This window comes from Capra hircus, chromosome 7 (genome assembly GCF_001704415.2).
Source record: "Capra hircus breed San Clemente chromosome 7, ASM170441v1, whole genome shotgun sequence".
Classification (NCBI taxonomy): domain Eukaryota; kingdom Metazoa; phylum Chordata; class Mammalia; order Artiodactyla; family Bovidae; genus Capra; species Capra hircus.
The window spans coordinates 64,403,333-64,424,042 of NC_030814.1; the positions used below are offsets into that span (position 1 = coordinate 64,403,333).

The window sequence follows — 20,710 nt, forward strand, 5'->3', positions numbered from 1 at the left end:
CAGTGAGATGTCACTTTACACCAGTCAGAATGGCCACCATCAGAAAATCTACAGACAATAAGTGCTGGCGAGGGTGTGCAGAAAAGGGAACCCTCTTATACTGTCGGTGGGAATGTGAATTGGTGTAGCCACTATGGAGAAAAGAGTATGGAGGTTTCTTAGAAAACTAAAAATGGAACTACCATGTGATCCAACAATCCCACTCCTGGGCATACCCAGAGAAAACCATAATTCAAAAGACACATGCACCCCAGTATTCACTGCAGCACTATTTACAATGGCCAGGACATGGCAACAACCTAAATGTCCATCAGCAGAGGAATGGGTAAAGAAGATGTGATGCACATACACAGTGGAATACCACTCAACCATGAAAAGGAACAAAACTGTGTCATTTGCAAAGATGTGGACGGGCCTAAAGACTGTCACACAGAGTGCAGTAAATCAGGAAAAGAAAAACAAATATTGTATATTAAAGCAGATATGTGGAATCTAGAAAAATGATAGAGATGTTCTTAGAGACACAGACGTAGAGAGCAAACGTATGGACACCAAAGGGGAAAGTTGGCAGAGTGCAATGAACGGGGAGATTGGGACTGACCTACATATACCAGTATGCATAAAGAAGATAGTGAGAAGCTACTGTACGGTGCAGAGAGCTCTGCTTGGTGCTCTGTGGTGAGCTAAATGAGAAGGAAATCCAAACAAGAGGGGATATAGGTGTATGCATGGCCGATTCACTCTGCTGTACTGCAGAAACTGACACAGCAGTATAAAGCAACTACACACCAATTTTTAAAGAAAATGATAAACATCAAAGAGCCTAAAAGTGAATCAAGTAGAAAAGTCCTCCAAAACTAGAGCAGGGATCAGTAATAAAAGCAGGTTTTATGATCAAGTTTTTTTTTTCCCCCCCTTGGCCACGCCATGCAATCTTAGTTCCCCAACCAGGGATCAAACATGTGCCCTCTGCAGTGGAAGTGCAGAGTCCTAACTGCTGGACCACCAGGGAATTCCCTTGATAAAGTTGTTTTGATAACAGCAAATTTGGCAGAGAGAGCCTGGACGTGGGCTAAGGAGGGCAGAAGGCAGGGAGGACTCTCAGCCGGTTACCTTAAGCTAGGACGGACCAGTATAGGGGCATTCATGGAGCCTAGGGAGGCTACAGGAGGAGCGGAGCATACTGGGCATGAGCTGCTGGAGCTTGGGAGGCAGGTGTGCGATGAACCCAGCCTCCTGATGGGGAGGAAAGCTGCAGAGCAGAGGCACAATGAGAGGAAAAGCCTGGTGCAGTGAATGATCGCAGGGATCAAGGAACACTCAGGGAGGGGGCAGCAGGGCTGGATTATCGGGGATGGGGAGTCTGGTCAGAGCATCCACAGGAGAAGTATCTCAGACCAAGGGCGTGTTTACCTGTGGCGACCACTGCTGAGAAGGCTGGAGGATAAGGGTGGAGAAGTGGGAGAGATGGAGGCTGCTGGCAGCCCTGGTGGAAGGTTTTAGAATATGGTAGTGGCAGGGGTCTGGCCTGCCACTATGGTAGATATAAATGAGGTATTAAAAATACAATATATTGGAAGTAAATTGCTTCAAGGAAGCTCCAAGAGTGAGAAGCAAAGAAGTAAGAACAGTGAGGAGTGACAGAAAAGGAAAGATAGGGACGAGGGTAGAGAAACCGATGATTAGAGGGATGTGGGGGAGGGAGGACTTGCTCTTGAAGATGGGAGAAAGTAAAATGGATTCAAACACTGGTGCAATCCTGGAGACAGAAGGGGATGAAGAAAAAATAGAAACTCCTGTGCTGTGCAGTGTGGGCTGGAAAGAGATCCCAGTGTGGGGCAGGAAGGGGAGGACATGAGAGGAAAGGGCAGAGAATGGGTCCAGAGGGCACCAGTGGGCAAAGGTTCTGGTCTGAGGAACAGAGGATGAGGTCTGCTAAGAGAAGGGGGAGTCCTGAGGGGGTGGGGGCAAGGGTGGGAACAGGCGGTGGAAGGAGAGCCCAGAATGCTGCTAGCTAATGCTTTCATCAAGGCTGGCTGGCAGGCACCTTGGGGTGCTCACCCACTCACTGCTATAAGATCCCTGCTGGTTGGCAGAGTGGCTCCTACTGGGTGAGGCTCTGCCCAGCATGTGGCCTTTGCACAGGCACAAGGGACTGGCAGTGAGCTACTGCCACAGGGCAGGAGTGAGGAAAGCAGGAGACAGTGGAGAAGGAACTGAGTAGGGAGAACAGGGGGCTTGGAGATCTGGGGCTACTGATCAGGTGAGAGGGCTTGAGTGGGTGGAGGGGGTAACGGGGTGGGAAAGTCCCAGAACTGGGAGCCGTGGGCTTGAGAAGCTAGAGGCTGGAGGCTACAGCTGCCCACTCAGCTTTAGTAGGAGGTCAAAGAGACACAACCCAGGCACTGAAGATAGTAATGGTGTGTGACAATTGACAAGGAAACACGCGGACTGTGGGGGAGGCAGGACCAAGTCTCCTGGGGAGAGCTATGGACACGGAAGCCGGGGGGAGTTCCGACATGTCTATCCTCTGGGGCCAGTGTCTGAGAGCTGCTCCTGCCCTCTCGACTCTCCTCAGGCCAGGTAAAACCTTTAATAAGCTCCTGGTAATCAGGTCCAGAGCCACGGGCAGGAAGTGAGCCCTGTGTAGCCCACACTGCCAGCCTGGTTGCTAGGGGACACCAGCCAGTGTTTGTCAGGTTGATCGCTGCTCATCAGTGCTGCAATTTTTTTTTTCTGTCAGCTGTGAACAACTCTGAGAGGCTGCGGTAGCCAGGCCTTCCTGTGCTGCCTGCCAGGGCCAAGGCCTAAGGCTGAAATTTGAGGAAAGCACATCGTCTAGGCTAAGCATAAAATGGGGTTTCATGCTGGTGGCACCATGACCCCGGCTCCTGCTTCTCTCAGCAAAAGTCTTGCCTGGCCTTGGGAGGCAAATCAGTTGAGGAGGACCCAGGATTCCTGGGCCATAGCCCTGGGCCTGCTCTTTCAGGCCTCCCTGGAGCCCACCTTCCGAGCAGCCCATCAGCTAAGAGTCAGAATGCAACAATAATCACCACTGACAAGGGAGGGTGGTGTGCTAAGCCCTGTCCCTGCCAAACTTCCCATGATTCAGGGTCAGCTATTCCCATTTCACAGACAAGGAAACTGAAACTTGGAGAAGCAGAAAGTGAAACTCAGAAGGCACAGAGCTGGGCAGTGCTGGAACTGGATGCAAACCCAGGCTCCCCACAGTCTCAGTCTCAACTCCTCCCCTGAATCCCTGATAGGTCCAGCCCAAGCTGGCCCGGTGCCCAGGGACGGGCTGGATACTCTTGACTGTTGGCACGGGGCCACGGTCAGAGACGGAGCCTGCTGGACAGGCCACCGACGGTCATGGGTCTTTGCAGAAAGCCTCCCCCGTGGCACAGTTCTCGGCCTGCTTCACTCACTCAAGTCACCAACGCGTGGCCGTGAAAGGTTCTGAGGCTGGATCGGAGTGGGGGTCAACGGAGCACACGGCTGCCTAACTTCCTCTCCTCAGCCTGCCAGGCCTGTGTACTCAGCTGCTGCCCTTCAGCCTGGCTTGGAGGCTGCTGGAGAAGCAGGGGCCCTCCCAAGCCCTCAGAAGCTGAACAGACCGCAAGGCTGGCCCTGCCTCCTCCTCCTGGGGGCAGAGTGGACTGACTCACACCTGACCTGGGAGGGCTCTGTGCCCCAACCAGAGAGGTCTGTGAGGTGGGGATCCCACAGCTGCCTCAGCATTCTAGCCGGTGACACCCTTAGCCCCTGGCCTCACCTGCACCAGCTCACAATGGGCCCGAGAGGCTGGGGGGCTGAGGAGGGAATACTTTTGCCCAAGAGGAGTACAGAACAGAGAATAAGCCAACAACTCTCTGATGAGCCCCTCCCCTCTTCAGCTCCAAATTCAGCTCAACTCTAGAAAACATATGTTCCTCCAAGGCTCTCTATAGCCCCACTGCTCATCAGGGATGGCACCACGAACTTCTCAGCTCCTTCTCCAGGATGATGGTTCAATAGGTGGGCCCGTCCCCTGACCTCCTCACGCAGTCCAGCCAGGGTCAGACACGTGCTGAGCAGCAGAGATCAGGGAGGTCAGACATGATGTGTCGTTTGGAAACAGGAGGACTAAAAGCAGGGTGTGTGTACTACAGACCCTGGGGGTGGAGACCCTGGGGGTGGCCTGAGGACAAGTGTAGAAGCAGCTTTGGTCTCAGAAGAATCTGTCCCTGAGGGCCCTGCCGCATGGGGCAGGAGGCTGGGCGGCCCGGAAGTGGTGACTGCAATGTAGGTGGCCTTGCTCTCTGTCCCAGTTGACACTGTGGACAGGTGATCATTTCCCTGCCCCCTACCTTCTGGTTGCAGGCTGGCTTCCAGGCAGTAAGCTTCCTCCCTTCCAGGCCAAAAGGGCCATTTCCGTTTGACCAGGCCTCAGGGCAGATGCATATGGGGGTGAAGGAAGGTAGAGAAGCTGGGTCCAGATTCAGAGCCTCCACCTCATAGCCCCTTACCCCAGTACTCAGCAAATGCTGAGTAGCTCTAACCATTTTACAGCCTTGCCAACTGAGACACATCTGAGCAAAGTAGCTGCCTTAAGTCACACGAAGCCCCCAGAATGCTTCCACCCCTCCTGCTTCCTAGTATGGCCTGGGAGATGGTAGGCGTGTGTGTGTGTGTGTGTGTATCCATGGAGGGCGCCCTGACATGACCCCTCATGCTCCAGAACCCTAGAAATGAATGTCCCAGAGAGGAGAGGAGAGGCCAGAACAGCACCTGGGGTTCAGAGGACTCGATTAGGGGCCTGAAACACCCTGCTTTATGCTCAGGCTGCCTCCACCTCAGGGGTGGGACTCTATCTGGAGGGACTTTAGCTGGAGGAGTTGGGGAGGGGTGTCAAAAAAGCCAAGTTTGAGGGAACACAACACAGAAGGCAGGACCCTCTCACCGGTTCTCTGGGAGGAGGAGGAGGGATTAGAGGCTTTGCGGGGGCCTCTGTGCTCTAGGAAAGCAAGTCTCACTGGCCCCGGATCTCCACAGCCCAGCCTAAAACCATGAAGTCTGCACACCTGCCTTGTCTCACTCAGCCCCCAAAGCTGTGTGCCTGGACCAAGGCAAGATCCCTGCCACCCAGTGCACAGCTGAGGGGTTCCGGCCAACCCACTCACTCTCTCTGGGCCCCAGGATGCCACCTCCAGGATAAGTGTTTGGAATCTGCACCCGCAGCAGGACAGTCCCTGCTTAAAATCTTTCTGCAACTTCCACAAACACCGTGGTCCAGGAACACCCAGCCCCACGGGCTGTTGCTGGTTTCTGGCCCAGCCTCATGCCCTGGGCCTCTGCTCACATGGCTCCCTCAATCCAGCACCCCAGGAGCTGCACTCACAGCTGTCTTCCCTGCTTTGGCAGCACATGCTGATTATACTGATTTAACTCTCTTGTGATGCCCCATGCCTCCCTGGCCTGACTCTAAGCAAAGCTCCTGTGTTGGGACCAGGCCAGGCCCACAGAGACAGCTAGGAGTCAGATGCCTAGATCCTCTCCCAGCTCTGGAGTCTCCCAGCCTCACAGTCGTGGCAGGCCCTCACCCTTGATCAGACCTGCAAAAGGGTTGGGACAAGAGGGACTTAGAGAGCCCAGAGCTGGATCCTCCCCTGTTCTGCAAACTCTCAGTTATCCCAACCTGTCCAAGATCCGGAGGCCCTCAGCGCCTTGGCCAGAGCTCACGGTTTGAAAGCTGGTGAGCCACAGCTGCTCCAGGGCAGCGAGGGAGGGGCGGAAAGGCCTGCTGGGACACCCACCAGGCAGGCGGGCGGGCGGGGAGCGGCAGGGGGACTCACTCTCTCCAGGTCCTGCCGCAGGTGCGTGAAGAGCTTCAGTCGGCGGTAGAGGACGTCCTGCTCCTGCTGGGCCAGGTTGTCCACCTCGTCCGTCTTGGGCGTCAGCAGCGGCTGGTTGGAGTTGGCTTTCCTCTTCAGCTTCCAGTACTGGTAGATGAAGTCGACCAGTGCCTCGGCCAGGTCCAGGCGCTCGGCCACCTCGGCTGGCTCTACCAGCTCATAGAAGTCTTCCTCTAGCTGCTGCAGCCGCTGCTTGCGAAGGGTCACCTTTTCCAGGTCCTCGCTAGCTGGGCTGGGCTCCACAGGCTCGGATGGAGCCTCACCCCGTGGGCCCCCATCACTGTGCTCCTGGCAAAACGACTTGAACTTGACCTCATCGTTGTCTGCTAAGATAGTCCTCATTTCCAGGCTGTGGTCAAAGGCGCATGTGACGTGGAATGCCGTGACGCAGGAAGGCATGGAACACTGGAGGGAGACGAAGGGCAGCGTGAGGTATGAAGGGAGCCACGGTGGGAGGGAAGAAGGATGGAGGGGCTTCCCTCAGGGTGACGCTGGGAAGGCAGCATGCTGGTGAGACCCTAAACAAAACGGCTGCCAACATCCTGCAGGGTGTCGGGGGGAGCCATGCAAGAGGGCAGGGGAGCTCTGGGGGGGCTGAAAAGGAAATGGGGCACAGCGTCTTAAGCCCTAGGGAGATCAACAGTCAGGGGCCTGACAGCCTCTCTGGGGATGAGCTGCACTTCTGTGTGGACAAATGACTTTGGAATCTGAGACGTCAAGAGAGAGAGGCTGTTGATGGGTCCCTACCGCCTCTACTCCTGTAGTGTTATCTAAGATGGGGAGTTGTGCCCCTCCTTTGTCCTCTGGGAAGCGGGGCTGGAGTTGGGCCCCATCCTTCCTCTCTCGTCCAGGCAAGTATGGCCAACTCACGGCCTTAGTTGCCTGGGATGATGGCTGTGGGCAGCTGCCAAGTGTTTCAGCGACAGCCCACCAAAATACTAGTGGGGCCCTTTATGCCGCACTCACAAGCCATTCTCAGAATCTTAGAAACGGTAGAGGCACGTTCAGTATTTGCCGTGAGCGCTGTTCCCGGAGACATGAGAGAAAGAAAGGCTGGCCCTTCCACCCCCCAGCCAATAGACCAGGAGCATCAGTATCACACAAGAACTTGCTAATAGGCAAATGCTCAGCCCCACCTCCGATCTACAGATTCAGAACCTCTGAGGGTAGGAACAGCAGTCTGTGTTTTAACAAGTCCTCTGGGTCATACTGAGGCACCCTAGAACTTGGGAGCGGTTACTGTTAACAAACTAGCGCAGCCCTGCCCTGTGTAGGGAGAGCCAGTCAGCTTAGCTGAAAGTAAAGTTTAATTTCTATTCCTCTCACATGTCCAGCTGACACAGGAAGTAAGGTCAACGTCTTTATGAAGCCCCCAAACATTTGCTGTTGGGAAAGCCAAAGTCCCTGGTACTATAATGGGGTGGTGAGCCTGGCTCCCCAGGCCTTTACCCCATGCCCAGTGATACTATGGATAGAGGAAGGTCCAGTAGATGGGGAGCTGACTGTGGTCCCCATCGCAGGCCCAACAGTGGTTGTGCCTGCAGCCTCACGGGGCAGGCGGAGGGTGGCGGCAGTGGCCTGCTGTACAGGCTGTCCCGGACACGCCCCATGGCGTAGCTGTAGCAGGCTCCTGAGTGGGTTCCCAGATAGCAGCGCGGTGGAGGGGCCGTGTACCTGGATGCACGTGCCCGTGCACTCCTTGCAGAGGCTGCAGGACAGAGCCCAGCGGCTGGCTGGGATATGCGAGATCTTGGTGATGGGCTCCATCTTCTCGGGGCACCCGATGCTGACCTGGGCAGGACACAGGGAGCTGCGTCAGGCCTCTCAGCCTTAGCCGGCCTCCAGGGCTTACCCAAAGAGAGGACTGTCTGCTGAAACAGGCGGTGGGCCGACAGGGCAGTGGGAGAGTCCCAAGTCCTATCTCCTGTCCCAAGGGGACCACTGACAAGCGTTAGTGTGTGCTCTCCGGTGGCTAGGCTTAAACAGTGACTGGGAGAGCATACATCAGTGTGCATGTGGCTGACTGAGTATACGAGTGCCCATGACTGTGTGGGTCTCAAGACAGAGATGCTTCATGTGCAGGTGAGTATGTGTGCAAGGTCCCCTTCTCTTTTGTACCTCAGGCCTTTGTTAACAGCATCTTCAGAGTTATTAGAACTGGTACTAATTTTACTTGTTTCTGGGTGGCAACTATAGGTCCCCACAGCAGAATCTCTTCTTGGGGACTTCCAGGGCTTTCCTGGCCACGGGGGATGTGCCTTTGTTCAGCCCCTCCCAGGGGGACAGGCCTATAACCACTCCCATCTCCTGGGCACAGCCCACCCCTCAACCCCAGAGGCAGAGCCATGCCTGAGGATAGGAAAAGGGTCCCTGCCCAGAGATCCTGAACCAAAGAACCCCATAGGTAGGTCCTGGTTGCTTCTCTGTGTCTCTGCTGTGCCTCAGCCAGGATACACTCAGAGGTCGTCCCAGCCTTCCAGCTGCTGATGTGGGAGCAAGTGACTGCTGCTGACATAACCACTAAGATCACAGAAGCCTGCAAGGTGGGACCCAGCAAGGACTTTCAGACTGCAAGCCCAGGAAAAAGAGGGGCCACCTGCTGACCGGGCCACCTGGCTGGCTTCCGGGCACAGGCAGCACTGGAGTGGGGCCTCATTCTGGCTCAGGGCACACAGCAGGGGAAGGGCTGAAACGTCAGCAAATGTCAGCATTTCACACGTCAAATAAGATGGGAGCCCAAGGCCTCTGCTAACTCACTGTGGGCCCAGCCCATCACCCGCGGCCCCTCCCCTCCATCCCAGCCAGTCTTACTACTCAGTTTTAACCAGGCTCCCCATCTGATTTCCTTTTGGGTCATCTGGCTCCCTTTTAAACAAGTGCTTGACTTTGCTTGGGACCACTGTCTAGATCTGGGTAAACCTACAACCTGCTCTCCCCTAGAATCAGCTGCCTGACTTCTGCCCAGCTCGCACACCTACCACCTGCATTCCCCAGTGGCTCAAAATCCCATTTTCCCATGTAAACCACGACCAAGTCCTGCCTAAGTCCAAGGGTAAGGTTCCCTGTGGGCTGCTGCCTGAATTCTTCCCAGGCTGGACGTCTGAGATCTGCCATTTCTTGTAGCCCATCACCTTCTGTTCCCAGCGCTCTGCCATCTGGGCTCTGAGTTCTGTTCAGACCCACGTTCCCATGGCTGGGCCCCAGGGCCACCCCACCCCCACCTCTGCCCACCTCAGGAATCCACAGGGCGCAGCTGACGTGCACCCACTTGGTCCCACTTCTAGTGGGCTTCAAGGCTCCTCCTCGCTTCGGGCAGAGCAGGCACTTTGGCTGGACACCCAGAGCACATGTCCGGCACAGCCAGCTGCCCGTGGGCACCTTGAGGATCCCATAGCATGCCTGGGGAGAGAGCAGGGAGGACACAGGTCAGAGGCAGTGGCCAAGGTGCGTCTGCAGTGTGCATTCAGCTGCAAACAGTCCTGGCCCAGCCCATACTGGGAGCTACAGAGTGACGCTGCTACTCGGCCCCACCGAAGACCTCCTGAGGGACTGTAACACAAAGGCTCCAGGGAAGCTCTGTGCAGGCACTGCGCACTGAAATTTCACCATTTCACAGTCCTCTGTGAAAGGGCTCAGCTCTGCCCTCTGCTGGGAGGACAGTCACTTCAGCAGAGGTTTCTAATCCAGGATGGATTTCAGGGGCGTCCATGAACTCCCTTAAACTGAATACAAATTTGGGTATGTATGCTGCCCTCGGACAAGGCCCAGAGCTTTCGTCTTTTTTTCACAGGGATCTGTGGTCAGGGATCCTTCTGGTCATGCCTAGGGATTATGGACCTAAGAGCTGCTGGGTATAAGGGATGTGAACAGGGTGAATGGGGAAAGTAGTGTACCACCTACCCACCTGCCACCCAGGAGAAGCCCCTCTGAGCTCCCCAGGCACTATTCCAGCAAAAGTGGCTGAGGGAAGGCCTCAAAGTCAGGGCTAGAGTGGGTCCACTGAGTTCTAGTCAGTTCTTCTACATCTTCCATGAACTAGGCCCAGAGATGCCCCAGAACTACAGCCTTGGGGCTCAAGATCAACAGGGCAGCCTAGTCAGGCCATACCTGGCTCATAATACTGTTAACAAATATGAACAGCCCTTACTGTACGATTCTAAACCAAATGATTCAGAGTAAGGAACTTAATCCTCCAAACGACTTACTTTTATTTATACTTGAGGAAACAGCAGCACAGAGAGGTCAAGAAACCGACCCCAAATCACACAGCTTGCAAAGGGCAGAGCCATGATTTGAAACCAGGTGGCCTGGCTCCAGGCTGTGCTCTCCATCACTACACTGTGCTGCCTCGTTGTAAGCTGAGGAGCAGAGGAGGACGGGGTAGGACGGTCCGTGGGCAGAGTCTGAGGGAGGCTGGCGGCAAAGGACAGGAAGACCATCCAACAGGCATTACTCAAATCTGGCTGAGGGGGCTAAACCCTGGCACCGTGGGCACTCGCACCCTTCCCTTCTCCCCACTTGCCCTCCTTAGGGGCCTGTGCCCACAGTGCTGCAACACCCCCACAGCCAGGGTGAGTGGTCAGGCGGGGGCCTGACAGCACCACACAGCAGCGGCTGTGGGGGCCGCCCACCTGGTGCACGCAGACATTGCACTTGTCGCAGAAGACCATCTCGTTGCCATCTTCGCCCTCGGGAGAGCGGCACACGTCACAGACGACATCCTCGTCGTACTCGATGCCCAGCCCCTCCTGCGTCTCGATGGCCCGCGCCATGTTCTGGTGGCACAGCGTCTCCAGCTCCTCCAGCACGCGCTCGAGTGTCAGTTCATCCAGCCCCGGCCTCTCTGTGAGGAGAGCAGGGTGGGGCGTCAGAGCCCAGCCTCTCGGGGCAGGTGTACAGGAGCGTTTCTACCTACACACCGTGTTTACTGCCTCCGGCCCCAGTTCCATCATCTGAAAACCGACTGAGTTGGACCATGCAAAGGCCCGGGGACCTGGTATGGTACTGTAACTTCAGACCCTGCTTGTGACCACACACACATGCTTGTGTACACACAGATACTATGGGGGTGTCTGTCTCTGGGATGCAGCCGCCACCATGGGGAACCCACTGCCTGAGCTGTGTGTATGGGGGGCACCTAGGAAGGTGGCTGAATCCAGCAGAGCTGGCTTTTCCTGGGACATGGTGGGCCTTCAGCCAGAAGGCCCATACCAGCTGACCTCAGCCCCATGTGTCACACTAGACTTCTAGGTGCTCACTCACTCTTCATGTAACAGTCAGACTTATTAAGTGTGTGGGTGCACGCTCAGTCATATAATACTCCCCCAAACCCTGTAAATGACATGCTATTACAGCCTCTATCTGACAACTAAAGAAATTGAACCACAGTAATCAGTAACATAGCAGGAACTTTCCCTCAGATCTGTGCAGTGCCAAAGCCCAGCAGTGGCCACTGCCATTCTGAGATCGAGGATGGTTTAGAAGAAAACCCTGTGGCCTGCCCCCGTCCCATTCTCACCTGGCAGGTCACCTACCCATCTCCTTGAGCTCCGAGTTGATGAGTTCTAGCCAGTAGGCGTCAATCTCGTCCAAGTCATAGCGGCTGCCCCCTGGCCAATCAGGCTGGGAGCCCTCACCAAGTTCAGAGCCACTAGGGGAAACCTGGGTAGGGGGGCCTTCCAACGGCGGAAGAATCCTAAGAATTCAAGAGAAGATATGAGGGGAGTGAGCCCTTAGCCTGCTACTCTTGCTGGATCTGAGGGCCACCCCCAGGGAGTTGGCTAACTTGGATGAGGGGCTAGCAGTAAAGTGAGGTGTGAGACTTTGATGCCAAGCAGAGCCTGCCTCCTTCCAGTCGCTCCTCCCATCTGCCCACCCAGCAGAGGCTGTAGGAGGTCATTCCCTTTGCCATCCTGGGCAATGCCCAGTGCCAGTCACTTGGGCACAAGTTGGATAGGGCTGGCTGGCCCCCAGGTCCTTCCGCATACCCTTTCAAAGCTGGGGAAAGGCCCCCAGAAGCCCCAGCCCCTCCTCCACAAGTAGGCTCAGGGACCCGAGGCCAGGGCTCCTCTGGGGTGAAGAGGACGCACCTGCTACAGTCCCAGGGTCACACTTCAAGTCAGCCCTCTCTCAGGCCATGGCTCTGCCTTGGAGACAGCTTGCAAGGGTCCTGGCTACAGGGCAAGGTCTCCAAGCCCAGCTCCGCCACTTAATGTGTGACTCTGGGGAAGCCACTTAGCTCCTCTGCACCCCAGAAAATGGACCAATGATAACAGCACCTAGCTTCCATAGTTGGCATGAGGATTAAATGGATGAACACGTGTGGAGCTCTTAGAACTGTGCATGGCATGTAGTAAGCACTACACTCGAGTGAGCGTGTATTTTAAGACCTCTGGATATCACTTTGCTCCTTCTGAAATGGAATATGAGGGTTTTCTGCCTTGGGAGGGCACGGCTTCCTCTCTTGGCTCAGCTGTGCGCTGCCCCTCAGTTCCTAGTGCCAGTTCAGAATGCCAGCTCTTCCCACCCCCTACCAGTTGCCATGGTTATTGCTGTGGAGCCTGGCTTCCATCTGGCCAGCCTTGCCAGCGCTGCGAGGCCCCTTACTTGCCCGAGAGGCCTCCTGGGGTCGAAGGCAGGGCTGCCAGGGGCTGTGACTCAGCGCAGACTGGGGAGGGGAAGGCAGAGACATGGCACAGCTATGGGGAGGGCACTGGGGCTTCAGGAAGAACCCCGGGTGTCGGCAAGAGGGCAGGTAGGATGAAGGGCGGGGGGGTGCAGAATAGCCTCCAGGCAGGAGGGAGGTCCAGAGGAGACTGAGGGAGGCAAGGATACAAGGGAGGGGGCTTAGAGTCACCTTCTGCCACACAAGATGCCCGGATTAAGGAAGGCCCTGCTGTTGCTGCTAAGTCGCTTCAGTCATGTCCGACTCTGCGTGACCCCATAGACGGCAGCCCACCAGGCTCCCCCGTCCCGGGGTTCTCCAGGCAAGAACACTGGAGTGGGTTACCATTTCCTTCTCCAATGCATGAAAGTGAAAAGTGAGACTGAATTCACTCAGTCGTGTCCGACTCTTAGCAACCCCATAGACTGCAGCCTACCAGGCTCCTCCATCCATGGGAATTTCCAGGCAAGAGTACTGGAGTGGGGTGCCATTGCCTTCTCCAAGGAAGGCCCTAGGCAACAATAATGACGTGATGCCCACCCCCAACCCCTAGACCATTTCAACTAGAAGCAATAGTATTTGCTTTGCAGGACTCTGAGTCCTACAAAGTTCTGCCTTTCCTTGGGAGGCTTTTACTTAAATTAACACATTCTTTCAAAAACACTGTAATTTTGCCACAACCCTGCTTTGTTTGTGTCCCTGGCCTATGCTCAGCTGGGGTTTGGGATAGCCCGAGAGCCCACCACCTAATGGCATAACTACCCACACTGTGTGCTCAGGATATACCTGGCCAGACCTCTTGGGGCCAAGATCACATTCCTTTCTCTGGGAAGCTGGGTTAAAAGGCTATCAACAGAAAAGGCATTTCCTGTGCTTCCTGGGGTGCTCATCTTCACCTGTCTGGCCTCTTCTGGCTCTGACTATGGAGGAAGCTCTCCTATCAAGGGTGGTTTGACGTCACCCTCAGTCAAGGCCTCAGTCTTGGCTGCAGCCAGTAGAACCGAAGTCAGCAGGGAGGAGACAGGTGGCTGGGCTGGGATCTGGGGGAGGAGGTGGCGGGGGTATCGTGGGAGGCTCTCACTCCAGAAGACCAGATAGAAAACAGAGGCTGGTTTTGCCCTGGGCTGTCTCTTTCAGCCACCCCGAAGAACAGTGCAGGCCCTCCTTCAGTTCATGATCTGACAGTGAGGGGTTCTCATTATCCAGAGAAGTTTAGGACCATGAGGCGGGTAGACCTGCTCAGGGCCAGGGCGGACTGGGCAAGAAGAAAGGGACGGAGGGGACCAGGGAGGCAGTGGGGGAGGGCAGAGTCAGCAAGCCAGGGTGACTAGGGCACGAGACTCTCTCTGGGCCACACAGAGGCAACCCAGGGCCTGTTCCTGTGGCCTGTGACTTCCTGGCCCAGCCCACAAGGCCCTGGCGGTCATGCAGGGAATTCCCCAGAATTTCCCAACTTCCTCCTCTATAAAATGGGGACAGCAGTGTGCCTTTTAGAGAGCTGATATGATAATTAGATGAGAAGATGAACTTAAGGCTTAGCACAGCAAGTTCTCAGGAACAGAGCTCCTGTAACAGTTCTGACCACGGCGCCTGCTGTGTTGGCTTCCAGGTGAGAGCTGTGCAGGGAAAGGTGGCCCAGCAGGTGGAGGTGCCAGGCTACAAGAAGAAAGGGGGAGATGGGGCCCAGAGATATCTCCGTGGGAGCATCCCTCCCCTGCCAGTCTTATTCTCTCCAAAGAGCAGGGATAGGCCAGGAGTGCCTGGCTCTTGTCAGCCTAGACCTGTGTGTATGTGGGGAATGTACCTAGTAGGGCCAGAGCTGTGTGAACACATGCTTCCGTCGTGATGTCAACAGATAAGACACCGACTGAAGCCAAGTTACTTGTGTGGCGGCATCTACAATTAATTACCCAGGCCAGCAGATGTTTCCGAACCACCTGACATCGACATGAGGACAGAGGACAAACCGCTGGGCCAAGCCTAATCAGGACTCGCCCTTCTCCGCCCAGCTAATGGCCTACCCCTCTGCCTTGTTACATGTGAATTCTCAACTAATCCTCACCACTACACTATCAGGCATATACTGTTATTAGATCGATTTTATGGAGAAGGAAACAGGTTCAAAGAGGTCAGTTACAGTTCTTTGGTCCGTAGAGTGGACAGGGTGAAGCTGGCTGGTTTTGGCCCTGGGCAGAGGACATGTAGAATAAAGTCTTTCTCCAAACTCCACATATACTGTCGTCTAGAGAGGCCTGGAGCGTCCCTGATTCTCAGAGGGCCAAAGATAAGAGCCCTTGCGAGCCCAGGACAATAAGCACTGCCCAATTCCCAATCCTCACTGGGCACCAAGTGAGGCTTAGTGTGTGCTTCGCCTCTGTAATCCCATGCCTAGCACAGGCCTGGCACCAGGCAGGCACTGGGTGTCTGTGAGCCCATCATAGGTGTGGCTGCCAGGGAAGCATCAGTGCCAATGTCAAGGGAGGTGACAGCTGAAATCTTTCCCTTAGACCCTGGCAAACTGGACCTAAGCGAGAGCCCCGGGGCTGCCAAGGCTGGGAATGGATTGTCAATTAACACAAATCTGCCCAACCCAGGCAGGCTGGTGTGTGTGGGGGAGGGGAGGCCAGAACAGCAGGCCCCTATAGCCCAAGACACGACTTGGAGGGTTTCCAAAGGTGCAGGAAGAAGCACTTGGCTGAATTCTGTCACTGGAAGCAAGGCCCATGGCCATGGGGCCATCTCCTTACATGAGCACAGGAGTCTCTCTGACCTGCAAGACCACAAGGCTCCCGAGCCCAGAGAGGACTCAGCCCTGATCCAATCCTGATCCTAGGAGGCAGCGGGCCCTCCTCAGAATCTGATCATAGCAACCATTTTGTGGACATCTGGTGTGTGCCAGGCACTGGATTTCTTGCTCCCAAGAACTCTTCAAAAAGGTTTTAAGAAGCCAAGAGCATGGTTTGTCCCTATTTTAAGGACTAGTTAGAGGTCTGAAGATAGCCCCAAGACGATCTTCTGGCGGGACCCAGTTTAGAATGACATCAAGCTAATGTTGGCCAGTTTTCACTAAGTGTTCCTGTGGGCCAAGTCCTGTGTCCAGGGCCTTCCAAGCACCATTTCTCTACATCATCTCGACCACTGCATAGGGCAGGTGCTGTTGTTATCATTCCCATTTTATAGACGAGAAAACTGATGCCCAGGGAGACTACATTCCCTGCCCAAGGTCCCACTGAACTTGAGAGGCAATTTGAACCCAGGCTGTCTGGCTCCAGAGCTGAGCCCAAGCTCAAAACCTTGGCCTCAGAGGTAAAACGGCAGTATTTCTGGAACATGCAATGTTTTTTTAAGAACAAAAGAAACTAAGAATAGAGACAGACTAGAAAGGAATCGCTTGACTCGTCCTAGCCTCCCCTTCCTACGGCCCCCTGGCCTGGGCTGCCCGGCTCACCTCACCACGGGCTCTGGAATGGCCTCTGCCCCGGCGGGCACCTGCACACCTTTCTCCCATTCTTGTCGCCATGGGTCTGCCAAGATATAGTAGTCATCCGGGCTGAGCTGGTATGAGTCTGGGATCTTCATGGCTGTGATCAAGTCTGTCCGGAAAACCTGTAGGGAGACAAGGTAGAGGAAGAATGGTTTCAGATCGTCTCCAGGTGATCTGCTTCACAGGCCAGGGCAGGAAAAGGCAAATGCTGAAAGCCCACTCACTCAAAAATGAGAATACAACACAGAAGCAGTAAGTACAATAACCCATCTTCTCTGAACCCATCTCCAATAAACGTTGAATTGAACTTACATGCTCTGATCTGCTCAAGGACAGAGTCTGAGTGATGGATAGGAATGGACCTTAGAGAGAAGAGGAAAGATATGCGGAAAAGGCAAAAATACTGAGGAAAAAAATCAGTTGGCAGAAAGGCTTGTGTGAATGCAATACTGCCATGAAGTGTCTGTTTAGGGAATTTTTGTTGAAGATTCAAGATTATGTTTGTTGTTGTAACTGCAGTTACAAGTGCAATAGAAGCCAGGCAACTACACGCCAAGGCCTCAAGCAAATGGCTGAGAGAGAGGCCAGCTCTGGGGGAGCCTAGAGGGCAGCCGCCCCTGGGGCAGGGCCTCACGGTCCCCAGGAACAACGCCACCATATGCCCTGTTCAGTGGGTGCTCCGCTGTGCCATGCTCTATGATGAGGAAGGAGAAGCGTGTGGAATTCCTTCTCAATCAAGCCCTTCCAAACCCCTCGGGGCCAGGCCACGAGTGGACACACCCTCGTGCTTTGGTTTCCTTGTGAGCACTTGCTCACTCAGGGAAACCTTTTCCCAACGTTCTGTCTGTGGCTCCCCACCCCAAAGCACCCTCCAAGCCCAGCCCCAGGCGCACTGGCAGTGCCTCATCTGTTCCAGTTGCTTGGCCTCACCACAAAGGGCTGCTGCAGGACTTGCTGGCAGCCCTAGACACTATGTGACTTGCTCTGGTACCAAGTTTCCCAGTGAACATCACAAGTTAAAAGGAGCGTTCATATCACAGAGAGACAAGAAACCACTTTAGGGAGTCCTCCAGGTTTCAGACCCAACTCCAAGCCCACGCCCCTCCCTAGAAGACTCAGCATCCACCAGCCTTCCAGGGGTGGTGGCCAGTCAGTGGTGACTTCTGCCTGCAGGAGGCCCCACCTGCTGGCCGTCTGCCTCACTTCAATCTAGGAGACAGCTGAAAGGGGGCACCAAGGGGGCTCAAGGCAGCGTCTTGCAGAAATCTAATCAACGTCTGCTTCTAGCCAGAGAGGGCCCTTGCTTGCAAAAGGTCAAGTTTCTTGAAGACTCTATTTGCCAATATAATTTAATTGTTAAGACTAACACCCTAACATTTAATTAGGGTGTCAGTGTGAAAAAATTTAAATGAGATTACGATTAAATGCTAATTACACAGAAGATGAAATGTGGCAAAGATTTCACAACCCGGATAATTTGCATATCTTATTAGCAAGTAGCAAGACAACTAATATAAGAACATAAACTCAGGTAGTGGGTGCTTCTGTGCTGTCCTTCAGCGCTCTCCCCACCTCTGCTAGCTGGGGCCAGGTTATTTCCCTCCGGGGCCCCCTGTTCAGGACCCAGCAGGGGTAAACTGGACCCACAGCAGACTGGTGACTGTCTCAAAGTTCTCCCAACCCTGGCAAGCCCTACGTGGTGCAACATCTAATGCCCTGTTACTCTGAATGCCATGAGGAACCAGCCTCCAGGGAAAGCCTGTCATCTTGCCCCTTCCGGAGCCCAGTGTCACTGTGTGCCCCTCCAAAAAGGCACTGGTGAGTCTCAAATCTCTTGCTGTTCCCTTTTCCTGAGCTATAGTTCAAATGCTGCCTCGTGGGATCACCCTGATCACTGCAACTCAGGGTGGCCAACCAGCCAACAGAGCCACTTTCCAGCCCATGGTCCTGTCTCACTTCTGAGTACATATACTCCCCAAAATTAACTGGTGGATGCATGTTCCTTGCTTCTTGTCATCTCTCCTGCCACACCTGTCCTGTTCTCTGCAACATTCTCAGGGCTTGGCAGGGTGGCTGGCACATAGTAGGTGCTTGATAAATAGTAACTGAGAGAATGATTAAATGGATGAGTGAATAAAAGGGCCCCTCTGGGAAGTTACCTGAGAAGTCTGATGACCCCAGCTGGCTCCTTGGCAGTGCTTTTTGAACCCCCATGAACTGGAGAAACACCTCATGGATACATCCAGAGCTGAAACAACCCAAGTACCTGGACCAAATGGAGCAAGAGGCAGCCCTGGTCTGTACGTGCAGACAGAGTGCCAAGCCACACCAGCAGGGGAGAGGTGGCTCTGTCCTAGGAACAGGCTTGGTGCTGAGAACTCAAGAGCAGGAAAGGATCCCATGCTCAACTCAGGTAAGGAGATTCAGGAGAGAAAAAGAGTCTGGTCCCAAGAGAGCCGCAAGCTTCATCTGGTGTGACTGGATGCCACTGGCCCCTTTGGGCACAGGACTGAGGATAGCAGCACTATCTTACAGGTACTAGTCAACACTTAAAAGAACACGGTGTGCCCAGCACCAATCCAATGGCTGTCCTTGAATTAATTGTTAGCCCCTATTCCAACTCTGTGAGGTGGATGGTGTTACCATCCCTATTCTACATTAGAGAAACCTGGGACTCAGGTTAGTTTAATAACCTACACAAGGTCCTACACATTAGAAGTGGCAAAGGAACCCAGACAGACAACTCTGGAGCCATCCGGCACTCCTCTGCAACCTCGCCCCTCTTGGCCACTGGCTCACTGCCAATGCCCTTGAATTAACTCAAAGCCAAATCAAGGGGCTTCCCCAAAGGCTGGAATATGCAAATCAGGTGGTGACCTCTGCAAGTTCCAAGTTCTCCAGCGGCTTTCCACTGTCTTCTCCCTGCCCTCAGGACGAGCCACGACTGCATTAGTAGCCAGTCTCCCTCCCGAGCACGTCTCACACTTGGCACAGGGGAGGACCCCACTGGGACACTTCTCCCTGCCAAAATGGGGGCGGTCTGTTTCACCCTCAGGGTGTTACTTCAGCCCACAACTGCTCTAGGAAGGCTTCTCTGATGCCAGGCTGGGTTCTGGGCTTCCTCTGGACTCCCACAGCCCCTCTACTGGTATCCCTTGGTTTCCTGCCAGGCCTTCCCCACTAGAAGGTAAGCTCAGTGAGGTCTGGCCAGGCTACAGGCTGCAACAGTGCACGCAGGGCCTGACACATGCTAGGTGCTAACTAAGGCTGAATGATTGAAGAGCCTCCCGTGGATCTGCCACCATCTTTCTGGGTAGCTGCCCGAGGATACAGCTGGGGACTGTACCTTCCAAAGGAACCCCTGAATACTCATATAAAACCTGTCCACAAACAGGGCAACCCAAACATCTTTCTGTCTTAAATCGCCAAAGGTTAGGCTTCCAAAAAAAGGCTCAATTATTCTCCTAAAATGCCTCTGAATTATTTACGAAAACTAAATAAATAATAAAATGGACACTGATGAACTGGAGGCCTTGCCATGGCAAGGAAGTTGGAAGCTGGAAAACAAGCAATTTTCTAAGAATGTGAATGTTTACTATTTTTCTCTTTTGGCAGAAGTTGACAAATTGTCTTTAAAGGTCTGCTGCCTAGCAACCAAGTTCTGCTGAGCTGCTTGGGAGACGTTAATTGTAGCTTCTTCAAACAGTATGAAGAATGTTTAAAGGTCTAAAACTCTAACCTAGTAACCAATGTGAATGCAAGAGGTGTCAACGCAGCTCTGAAGACAGCTGGAGACCCTGCTCTGCCCAGACATCGGGAAGCTGCATGGGGCTTGCCTTCTAGTTCCTCTTCCCAAGACTGAGACCACAAGCACTGAAAAGTCTGTCTATCTTTCCGAGCCTATTTTCCCACGGAGAACCAAAACTGCGCTATGCCAGAAAGCACGTCATGTCTGAAGTCTGACGTGATCTCCAAAAGCAGATGAAGACGATGACAACAGACAACTTTCAACTCTGCTATCCTCAGCATTCCTGTACATGATCGTGAGATTTATGAATAGTATTTGAACATTTCATCCTGGGACCTTGGTTTCTGCTTCCTTTTCTCAAGAGTAAAGTATTATATATCACAGTGTATTTCAGACCAAGAGGCACCAAAGGGAAGTTCCGTTACTTAAGGAAAAGCTCCAGCACTTATCGTAATTACAGAATACAATTATCTGTGTAATTATTTGTTTAACGTCCATCTCCTCTAATAATCAAGCTGAGAGAGGCAGAGACTATGTGTCCTGCTTATCATTGTGCCTATTTGTGGCACAGTGCCTGGCACACAGCAGGTATTCAAGAAATGTTTGTGAAATTAGTGAGTGAGTGAATGAATGCATGAACCACAGGATTTGCCTAAATCCTATATGACTAAACTCTGAAACTTCCTCTCTTGCCTAGCAGGGAGAGTGAAGGCAGAGGGCTGGCCCAAAGGATTCTTCCAGGCAGAACTCAGGAACTGGTCTTGGTGGTTGTCCCAAAGCCAGTGAAAATGGCTTTGGCCAGGACAGCCTCTCCTTGCCTTCTATCCACATCAAAAGGCCCCGTGCAAAGCTAGGAATGGCCCCTCTCTCTAATCTCCCAAAGGATGTATGACAGTCTGTCTTGGAAGAGCCATGTAAAA

At 53.9% G+C, this 20,710-nt stretch overlaps 1 protein-coding gene across 8 annotated transcripts in view; it reads right to left on the minus strand.

Moving 5' to 3' along the window:
* The window catches only part of JADE2 (jade family PHD finger 2), a 50,650-nt gene that overhangs the window by 10,943 nt on the left and 18,997 nt on the right, over positions 1 to 20,710 (minus strand). For all 8 annotated transcript variants that reach the window (XM_018050383.1, XM_018050379.1, XM_018050381.1 and 5 more), the window contains exons 4-9: positions 16,007 to 16,164; positions 11,429 to 11,589; positions 10,526 to 10,737; positions 9,126 to 9,293; positions 7,569 to 7,685; positions 5,835 to 6,299 (exon numbers count right to left, since the gene is read on the minus strand). In XM_018050383.1, the coding sequence (XP_017905872.1) occupies positions 5,835 to 6,299; positions 7,569 to 7,685; positions 9,126 to 9,293; positions 10,526 to 10,737; positions 11,429 to 11,589; positions 16,007 to 16,164 (1,281 nt within the window). The remainder of the gene's footprint in view (positions 1 to 5,834; positions 6,300 to 7,568; positions 7,686 to 9,125; positions 9,294 to 10,525; positions 10,738 to 11,428; positions 11,590 to 16,006; positions 16,165 to 20,710) is intronic.